This window comes from Gekko japonicus, unplaced genomic scaffold, assembly GCF_001447785.1.
Source record: "Gekko japonicus isolate JY-2015 unplaced genomic scaffold, Gekko_japonicus_V1.1 scaffold1099, whole genome shotgun sequence".
NCBI lineage: Eukaryota > Metazoa > Chordata > Lepidosauria > Squamata > Gekkonidae > Gekko > Gekko japonicus.
In genome coordinates this window covers 112,082-123,134 of record NW_015174874.1, presented here as the reverse complement: position 1 = coordinate 123,134, position 11,053 = coordinate 112,082, and the positions used below count along the sequence as shown (strand labels likewise).

At 44.8% G+C, this 11,053-nt stretch overlaps 1 protein-coding gene across 1 annotated transcript in view; it reads left to right on the top strand.

Annotated features, from left to right (window-relative positions):
- Positions 1-5,287: 5,287 nt before the first annotated feature.
- Positions 5,288-11,053, top strand: part of LOC107121830 (discoidin, CUB and LCCL domain-containing protein 1-like) — a 68,711-nt gene continuing 62,945 nt past the window's right edge. The window contains exon 1 of the mRNA XM_015424830.1: positions 5,288-5,416. Within this exon, the coding sequence (XP_015280316.1) occupies positions 5,326-5,416 (91 nt within the window). The 5' untranslated portion in view covers positions 5,288-5,325. The remainder of the gene's footprint in view (positions 5,417-11,053) is intronic.

Genomic DNA, 11,053 nt, shown 5'->3' with positions numbered 1-11,053 from the left:
TTCCAGGCATCCAAACAATTGTTTTCTTCTGCTAAGTTGAAGGAATGTAGAAGGAAGCTCATTTCCTTGTTTCCGTTTTCCAGTAGAAGTTTTTCTGTCTGAGATTCTGTCAAAAACAGTGTTGTAATCTCCAATCATGCACATTTCATCAAAGTCCTGTTTTGAGATCAGTTCCTGTAGGGTTTTATAAAATTTCTCCTGGTGTTGATTTGGTGCATAAATATTTATAATGAGAGTCTTTTTCCCTTGTCTTTGTATTTGCACCAATAAAATAGCTTTCTTTCCACCTCTCCCTCCCTCCCTCATCTATCTTTCCACTTTCTTTCTTTCCACCTTTCTCTCTCTCTCTTTCTCCCCTCCACCTCCATCTAAAGTTATCAGTTTAATATTAATAAAAGCAAATTTGCATATTTTTCAATAAAAACGTGTGTAATATTTGCTCATGTCTTGTGGCTCTTAAACATCTGACATTTATTCTATGTGGCTCTTATGTTAAGCAAGTTTTGGCCACCCCTGGTATAAATGAAGCAAATAAATAAATGCAACATAGGCCTACCTGCTGTTCAGTGACTGTGTCAGAACAAGCGAGCAGCCCCACAATCTATTGCCACCTGTTTACCTAGATAGTAGATCTAGGTAAGGTACTTCACTGACCCCCACCCCACCCTACCACTAACCTCTATGTCCATTTCTGCTGCCACCATTCAGAGCTTTTCTTTATGCTGCTCCTCTGAATGGTAGGATTAGCTTAACTGAAGCTTACTGTAACATCCCAGTTTAGGAGGAAAATCTCTCTGCACAATTCCCACAGGCATGAGAGGTTAACAAGATCCTCTTAACCAGTTTCTTTATAAAGAAACAATGTGTGATGGAGAACAAATAAAATATTCAAGCCTGTAATTACTGTTTTAAAAAGCAGTTTTAGCAAACAGGAGCCAAGTGGATTGATTCCAAAATTACCATATAAGCTTCTTCAAACATCCTTCTAACCTGTTCAACGGTATCTTATTGTGATACTCGAATAGTATCAAAAACTCAAAAAATAGAACTCAAAATCTTTCTGAAGTCTATTCAGTGGACCTTACTCCCAGGAATGTTCTTAGAATTACACTGTAGAATAGCCTGAACTGCCAACTTTAACACTTTACATACAGTCCTGTTTTATACACTGAAAAACTTTCTGTAACTCCTGCACCATTTCTCAGGCAGACATTTTTCAGTTGTCATCTTTCAGATAACAGTCCCCCCCCCCCCCCCCGCACATAAACATGCTAAAAAGTTGCGGGGCTGCCCCTTTGGCCAAGCACATCCCAGTTCTTAATGCACTCTATTTTGGCAATTTCTAGTAACATCTCAGTTTTTACTCTAAATAAGCATATTTAAATGAAAGTGTGTGTTTCAAGCATCTAAAACCAATATAAAATTGTATGATTAAGCCATTTAATCAAAGTGATCAGTGTCTTACCAAAAGTAAAACAAGCATGTTAACACACTTTTCCTGTCCAAACTATATAGAACTTGAATCAAGTGACATTAAGCTCAGTGAGCAAGTTGCATTGCATCTCTTCTTTCCAAAGTAGTCCGCAAACTGTTGTTGGAGACACTGTACTTTGGTCAGAAAATGGGGTGGGGGGGAGCTTATCAGACACATTGTGACAAATTTAATGGCCACATGATGGCGCCAAAGGCCACCTCACATACCGGGTGTTGCACCTAACAGGTTTACAAAAAATAAGCCTTTCCCGAGCTTTTTCATGCGGCTATTTAAATAGATTCCTCCAAATACTAGTCATTCAATAAAAGGAATCTCAGGAATCAAATAATGTTTTTTGTTTTTTTTTAACGAAAAGAGATGGCTAAACCACATCTGTCTAAGGGTGCGTTCTGACGTGCGGTTTGATCTGGTGTTGTGACAGTTCAGCAACGGATTTTATATGCACGATCACACAGTCAACATTTGCCTCCCATCCCCAGCTGTTGGTTTCTGGATCAAAACCCCTTTAACCCGGAGTATTTTGTTACCAGGTCCCAAAGTGGTGTTTTCTCAATTCTCCCGTTTAAAGCTGCATTTTCCCCTGTGTGATCGCTCCTCCGGTGTCAATCCACTTCTGGTTTAAACCCCCTCCCCGCTCGAAAGCTGCCCGAGGCTTCCGCTTTTTGGCTGCCTTTTTTTTTTTTAGCGTCGGCAGTGCGTGCATACCATGTTTAGAAAATCGACATTTAAACGGCCACTTGTTTTAGAGTTTAGATGAGTTCGGGATCTCATGGAGGCCATTTTCAGGTCAAACGTTTAAAGGGAAGTCTTTTCTTGGAGGGGTTGGATTGATTTGCCCTGGTGGTTCTGCACATGCACCATGGTAGTTTCACCCCCCCCATTCTACGTATGAGCACCTATGCGCATGCGCAAACTGAGAAAACATTTATAAACTCGCCGACACACGCTCCCGCATGTCGGTAGTATAGACGCCGGGGAGTGACGTGACTGTGTGGTGAGGCGGGATAAGGGAGGTAAGTGTGTGATCACGATTATCCAGATCAAATATAATCCGGTTAGAACTGGAGCTGTTTAACCCGCTCTCAGCACGCCATCTGACCACACCCTGTGGTTTGTATTCATTTTTATCGTCCTAATTCCAACTGAGGCAGGTATATTAAAAGGAGACACAGATGTCGGTAATGACTTACGGATATATTTCGGTAATGACTTACGGATATATTTCAGCGTGCTGATTTTCACGTACCGTTAGTTAACCCTAAATGGGGTGTATCTTAGAATTTTTGTCCCACTATGATTGTTAAGATGAAGCCAGATGCTGCAGGTTTCACATTACAGAGGTTCAGAAGAAAAATCATAAGAACATAAGAGAAGCCAATGTTGGATCAGGCCGATGGCCCATCCAGTCCAACACTCTGTCACACAGTGGCCAAAAATACCAGGTGCCATCAGGAGGTCCAGCAGTGGGGCCAGGAAACTAGAAGCCCTCCCACTGTTGCCCCCCCCCCAAGCACTAAGAATACAGTGCATCACTTGCCCCAGCCTGTGATTTCCTTTTGCAGGGTAGAATCGGCTTTTGCAGGGTAGAAATGCACGGTCTTTTGCTTCAGGGAAGTCTCCTTGTCCCGGGGTGGGGAACGCTAGTATCGGTGGAACAGACATCTGGGATCAAACCCTTTCGGTTTCCCAGGGACTGAACCTAGGAGCTTCCCCATCCAAGGATTGGTGTAGTGCAGGGGTGGCCAAACTGTGGCTCCCAGCAGGGAGGCTGGGGAAACGAAGGGGAGGCATGCCTCCCCGATCAGTCTTCCCTTCTCCAGCCAGTGTTCCCCTCCCTGGGTAGGCTTGAGGTGCGTGTGTGGGGGGAGCAGAGAAAGAAAGCAACTTTAACTTTAAATGCATTCTCAAAGCTCCCTCCCCAAACTGCCAGCTGGCTTGGAGAAGGCATTTGTCTCTATAAATCCCTTCGCCAAGCTGGCTGGTGGGGGGAGGGGGGAGGCTCGGAGGACATATTTAATGTTGCTTTCATTTCACCTCTCCTCCCTCCCTCCCTCCATTTTTTTGCTTTCTTTCCACCTTTCTCTCTTTCACCTCCCTCCCTCCCCCATCTATTTGCTTTCTTTCCACCTCTTTCATTCTATCCCCCTTTCTCTTTCTCCCTTCCTTTCTCTCTTTCTCTTCCTTCCTTTCTCCCCCTCCCTCATCTATTTGCTTTCTTTGTTTCTCTCTCTCTCTTTTTCTTTTCACCTCTTTCATTCTTTCTTTCCACCTCTCTCTTTTTCTCTCAGACAAATAAATATCATTAGCAAACAAATAAATATCATTGGACAAATAAATATAATTACCAATATCTTTTTTACCCTTTTTGTTTTTAATTTTGGCAGTATCATCTAATGTTAATAAAAAGCAAATGTGCATATTTTTCAATAAAAACGTGTGTAATATTTGTTCATGTCTTGTGGCTCTCAAACATCTGACGTTTATTCTACGTGGCTCTTATGTTAAGCAAGTTTAGCCACCCCTGGTGTAGTGGTTAGGAGAGCGGACTCTAATCTGGGAGAACCAAGTTTGATTCCCCACTCCTTCACATGCAGCTGCTGGTGTGACCTTGGGTCAGTTACAAGTTCTTTCATAGCGGTTCTCTCATGAGCAGTTATCGAAAGAGTTCTCTCACAGGGTGTCTGTTGTGGGGAGGTGAAGGGAAAGGAGACTGTAAACTGCTCTGAGACTCTTTCAGGTAGTGAAGGGCGGGGTATAAATCCAATCTCTTCTCTTCTTCCATGAGGCAGGGACCCTTCCCTAAATGCCATCATTTAGCAGGTAGGTAGGTTAACCCTGTCCTGAGTGAAAAATTATTTCTTTTTGCCTGTCATAGTGGACAGCTCAATGAAAGTGTAAACCCAGTGTGCTGCAGCCCTGAAAAAGGCAAACTGTTATCTGGGACTTTTCAGTTTAGAAAAGAGATGGCTAAGGGGAAACATGGTAGAGGTTTATAAAACTGCACATGGGAGAGAGAGAGTTGACAAAGATAAATTTTTCTCCCTCTCCCAGAATACAAGAACTCAAGGGCATCCAATGAAATTGATGGGCAGTAGGTTCAGGATGGACATATGGGAATACTTCTTTACACAGAAAGTGATTAAGATGTGGAATTAGCTGCCATTGGATATAGTGAAGGCCCCAGGAATAAACAGCTTTAAAGGGGGATTAGATCGCTTCATGGTGGATGTCTATCAGTCGCTACTAGTCATGGCAACTGAGGGGAACCTCCACATTCAGAGGCACTAAGCCACTGAATCCCAGGCCTCTATGTCCTGTTGTGGGCCATCCAGAGGAAGTGGTTGCTCAGTGTGAGGCAGAATGCTGGACTAGAAAAACCAATGGTCTGATCCAGCTGGGCTGTTCTTGTGTTCTTAAGTCCTGCTGGCAATTTAGGTGGGTTTTAAAAGAGAAGGAGAGTCAGTGTGATGTGATGGGTAAGAGTGTTGGACTAGGATGCTGGGAGGCCGAGCTTCGAATCCCCCCTCTGCCATAGAACATTGCTGCTTAAACTTCCTCCTTCAGACACAGGGTTGTTGTGAGGATAAAATCCCAGCCCGCCGCAGCCCCCGGGCCCGTTTCTTGGGATCGCCGCTTCCTTAATAGGTCAGCAAACAGCGGGAGAGCGCTCGGGGAATGCCTTGTTGGTGATTGGCTTTCCCTCCGGGCCAGTGGCCGGGGAAGGCTCGGCGACCGCAGCCAATAGGGGCGCGGGGACTGGCTCTCGGGCGTGCAGAGGCGCTTCCACGGAGTAGCAGGGGTGAGCGGCGGAGCGGCGTGGGGCTGTCAGGATGCGCCCCTGGCTCGGCGCCCCTGGGCTGCTGCAGCTGCTCTTCCAGCTGTTTCGGCGGCTGGATTTCTCCTGGGCCGGCGGCCAGACGGGTAAGTCGCGCAGAGGAGGCTGGAGTTCTTGGATGGGACGGGAGAGAAGAAGTTAAACTGGGGGAGGGCAGGGGGGGGGGGCACTAGGTGTCTTGTGGCGTCTTCCGATTGTTTATTCCAGCAAACTTTTTTTCGTGCCCACTTGAACTAAGGGCAGATTATACCTGTTGAAATGCAGTCTGCACCTCTTGCCTTGATGCTTTCACCGAGAAATGTCGCGGGCACTCTGTCCACTCCGATGCTATTTCCGTATCAGCCTGCTCTGCAGAGCCGGCAGGAAAGTTTATGGAGGAACAAAATCTGATGACTGGTTAAGATTTTCGGTTATTTCGAGACTGATACCCGCTTTTCTCCACAGTGGGACCCAAAGCTGCAACAATGTCGTCGCCCCTAATTTTTTTCCTCACACCAACCACCACAATCCTGCTAGGTCCTAGTCTCTCTAGCCGCTGTACCAGCCAGGCTGTCTCTTTCAGTCTTTAAAATGCCCCAAGACTCCTGTTTAATTTTGCTGCAACAAAGTAATTAGCGGACTCCTGCTGGAGTTATCAGTTCCCCACCCCACAAAATAGTGGAAGCTCAAGCCCGTAAGCAGACACATAATGCTGGGGTGCCAAGATCCAGTTGAATGTGCCATTTCTGTGCCACATCCACAAAAGGCATCCATATCTGGAGGCTCTATATACCCAGCAGATTCTATTCATGTTGTTGTTCAGTCAAGTACGACTCTTCACGACCCCATGGACCACATCACACCAGGCCCTCCGCTGTCCCCGGAGTGTGCTCAACTTCATGTTCATTTCTATTCATAACTACATGCAGTTCCCACCCTCAGGGTAATATGGTTGCTACTTGGGGTCAGGGCAAATACAAATAGCAATACCAAGGTGTTGGATGTATTACCCATTTGTTATATATACAAAAAAAAATGGATACCAAGTTTCCAAAAAATTTGATCCTGGCCCACACCTGATCTATGCCAGGCCTCTCTTTGCTCAGCTCCTCCCCTTTTCCACCTCCCCTTCTGCAACTCTTTTACAATAAGGTAAATGTCTTTCTTTCTTTCTGAGGAAGTGAGCGCTGACTTGTGAAAACCCGTACAGGGTGGAATAAACGTTATAGAACACAATTTAAGTCCCGTGGCACCTTTATGACCAACAAATTTTAATTCTGGGCATAAGCTTTTGTGTGCATGCACACTTCCTCAGATACATTGAAACCGTTTTCTTCAAGCCGTACATATAGGTGGAGAGAGGGTGGGGGGGTTGGTTGCCAGGAAGGGCTAGTTAGAGTCAAGTTGCATAAGTAACTGGGTGACAAGTATAGCTGAGATTGGATTAAAGCAGATAGTAAGACCTGTGAATGGCAGCAAATTGGCATACAAATACAAGAGTTAACAAACAGATGTCAGAACTAAGTTGGAATCCAGTCGCACTTCCAAGACTTGTTGTTCAGTCGCACAGTCAAGTCCGACTCTTCGCGACCCCATGGACCAGATCACGCCAGGCCTTCCTGTCTTCCGCCGTCCTCTGAAGTTTGCTCAACTTCATGTTCGTTGCATCTATGACACTGTCTAACCATCTCATCCTTTGCCGTCCCCGTCTTCTTTGACCTTCAGTCTTTCCCAGCATCAGGGTCTTCTCCAGTGAGTGCTCCCTTCTCATTTGGTGGCCAAAGTATTTGAGCTTCAGTTTCATTATCTGGCCTTCCAGGGAACAGTCAGGGTTGATTTCTTTTAGGATTGACTGATTTGATCTTCTTGCGGTCCAAGAGACTCCAAGACTAACAAAGTTCAATTTTGGGTATAAGTGAGAACTGAGAGACTTAGCATGTGTAGATGCACACTTCTTCAGAAACATTGAAACTGATTTCCTCAATAATAAAAGAGTTAACAATAGATGTGAGAACTGAGTTTGAGTCCAGTGTCACCTTTAAGTTTAATGCTGGGTATAAGTGAGAACTGAGTGACTAAACATGTGTAGTGAGATAAGAACCCGATACCTCTGTTATCTCTGTGGTCCGTATGGCTGGGAAAGATGCATAAGCCCACCTTTCTGCATTTCTTATCCACACCTGTGCCATGCCTTCATGTTGAACAGCTGGAGTTCTTCCACTGTATTGAAAATATAATTATTTAGGTATTTTATACTACTTTTCTGCCCAGTGGGGACCCAAAACACTTTACAGCATCATTCTCTCCTCCTCCATTTTATTTTCACAACATCAGCCCTTTGAGGTAGGTTAGGATGAGAGAGTGATTGGCCCAAGGTCACCCAGTGAGCTTCCAGGGCAGAGTGGGGATCTGAACCTAGGTCTCCCGGATCCTAGTCCAACTCTCTAACCACTACACCATGCTGGCTCCTTCATTAAAGAGATTTTGAATTAATCTCTGTTCTTTCCTTTCTTTTTTACGGCTCTCCAGTTCTATATTTCTTTTCCATATCTATACGATGAAAGCTAGATTTACACCTGTCTGGCAAGATGTCTCTCTTATTTAGTTAGAAAGTGTATACTCTACTACTCTATTATTAAGGCAACATCTCTCTCGCACACACACTTAAAACCAAAACAGAAATGGAATCATGACATTCTGACCACTGGGCTTTGCAGATGTGTGCACACAAAAAAGCAATGAGGCTAAATATAAAGCTCTTCCTGGGCCAAGCCCTGTTGGCAAAAGTGTGCATCCTTTAAGTCACATGGAAGACCTAATAAAGCAAGGGAAGGATGTTACCTTTATTGTTTATTGACTTAAAGGATTGTTATTCTGCCTTTTGTTCTGAGGGGGGCAGGACATTCAAAGTGATTTCCCATAGTTTTGGGGGTTTTTAAAACACAAAATTATATTAAAAATGCAGCAGGACAGCAGCAATAGAAACCAATACAAATGCACCAAATTGCAATGTCAGGAACATTTTTTAAAAAAAACAAAGCAGACATTAGATCACTTTCTTACTATATGTAGGCTGCAGTCCTAAGGATACTCTCCTGGAATTAGGCCCCATTGAATGATATGGGACTTACTACTGAGTAGACCCACTTTGGCTTGCTCCCTTAAAAATTTATTGTAGCCATAACCTTTGCATAACATGATGTGCAATCAATCAAGTTTGTATATATGGTGAATATTAGAACATAAGAACATAAGAGAAGTCAATGTTGGATCAGGCCAATGGCCCATCCAGTTCAACACTCTGCCACACAGTGGCCAAAAGTATCAGGTGCCATCAGAAGATCTATCATGTGTTATCAGTTGTTATTATGGATTAAATATACTACTACTAAAGCCCTGACCAAAGATCTCGTCAGATCTTGAAAGCTAGGCAGAGTCAGCCCTGTTTAGTATTTGGATGAGAGACCACCAAGGAAGTCTAGGATTGCTACACAGAGGCAGGCAATGGCAAACTCCCTCTGACTGTATCTTGTCTTGAAAACCCTACCTACAGGGTCACCATTAGGGTTACATGATGTCCTTTCTTTAGAGGACACATCCTCTATTTGTTAGCATTTGTCTTCTTTTGGGCTCTTTAAAAAAAAACTGATGAAAATGTCCTCTTTTTTGGATTGGAAGGTTAGGAGTATTCCTAGTTAGTAGCAATTATCACAGCTTAGATGGTAGGGGTATTTAAAATGAGATCACATTTTTTTTGCTTTTCAAAATATGGTAACCCTTGTCACCACAAGTCAGCTGAGACTTGACAGCAAAAAATAATAATAATGACAAACTGAGGACCTGTCAGAAATCATGGGAGGGGAGAACAAGTTGGAACTCCCACCCTATTCCCCCACTCCAAAATGTCCCTGGGGTGAAGCATATGCTTAGCATGCTGAAGGTGCCGGTTCAATGCCTGGCATCTTCACTTCAGGAACTTGGGTATCAGGCAGTGTTCCCTCTAAGCTGAGTTAGTGTGAGCTAGCTCACAGTTTTTTAGCCTCCAGCTCACACATTTTTGTCTTAGCTCAGGAAGGATGGCTCCAGAACACACTAATGTATGCAGCAGCCAAACTACCTGCTCACAACTTAAATGCCAGTAGCTCACAAAGTAGAATTTCTGCTCACAGGACTCCACAGCTTAGAGGGAACTTGGGTATCAGGTGGTAAAGAAGTCCTTTCTGTGCCTAAGGCCAGTCAAGAGCAGGCCCGTAGCTACAGCAGGGCATCTCGGGGCTAGGCCCCCTGACTTACTTCCCATCCAGCCAAGGGCCCCCAAGCAGGGCAGGTGTGGGGAAGGAGCTGGGTATTCCTTTAATTCGATTGGACAGTGCCCCCTAAGAAATTTAAATGCTCCCCAACTTAAAAGACCCTGGCAACAGGCCTGGTCAAGAGTGTACAGTATTGAGCCACGTAGGCTCAGGGTCTAATCAGTGTAAGGCAGCATTTGCTTTTATCCCAGTATGCAAACATTCAATAGCATTCTCAACCCTCCCCCAGCCTTACAGCCAGCACATCCCAGTACAGTCCTAAGTAGACATACTTTGATGTGCATTGGAGTCAGTGGGTTTAGAAGGGTGTCATTCTGTTTAAGACTGCACTGTTAATATTCCTCAATGAGGTTTTATCATCCCCAAGTCCTTTGACCCCAGAGGAAATGAACTCTGGATCTATTGAGTTTTACTGTGGAGCCCGAGCACACAGAATAGTAATCTCTTGCTGTTTGATTCTAGATGGTTAACAGCTGGCCAAATCTTTGATTTCTTTCAGTTTTCAATCATTGGGGCAGCCCCTTTTTTAATTCCTCTGTGCTGTGGAATCTGTCGGCTCATTTGCAATGTGGCACACTGAATTTTCTGATCCATGATCAGCTGTCTCACATGACAGTTTAAATATTTGGAAATGCTCCCATGAATCACCCACGCTAAGAGTCATGATCACAAATGCAGAAAAACAAGCTCATCCAAAGACAAACTAGAGAGAAGGAGAAGAAGGAGAAGAGTTGGATTTATACCCTGCCCTTCACTTGGAGTTCCAGAGTGGCTTACAATCTCCTTCCCTTCCTCTCCCCACAGCGGACGCCCTGTGAGGTAGGTGGGGCTGAGAGAGCTCTGAGAGAACAGCTCTGAGAGAACCAGGGCTATTTTTGAGCAGGAACGCACAGGAACGGAGTTCTGGCTGGCTCCTGACTTGGCCACGCCCAGCAGGAACTCATTAGCATAACAGGCCACACCCAACAGCAGAAACACATTAGGATTGGCTACATTAGGGGTGTGTGGCCTAACATGCAAAGGAGTTCCTGCTACAAAAAAAGGCCCTGGGTTTTGACAACAAACATGGTAAACGGAATAAGAAGCAAAAGGTGGGTGTGGCTGGATTAGCACACTTCTGGTAACACAAGGGTGTGGCCTCATATGCTAATGACCTGTGCTGTCAGGGGTGTGGTCTGTTATGCTAATGAGTTCCTGGAGAGAACTGTGACTGACCCAAGGTTCTCCCAGCTGGCTGCATGTGGAGGAGTGGGGAATCAAACGTCCTTCTCCAGATTAGAGTCCGCCACTCTTAACTACTACACCAAACTGGCTCTCATAGAAATGGTGTTGCCATGATCAAGGTGGGGGCTGGAGTTCACCTGGAATTACAGCTGATGTCTCTAGACCTCAGGGATTAGTTTCCCTGGAGGAAATGGCAACTTTGGAAGGCTG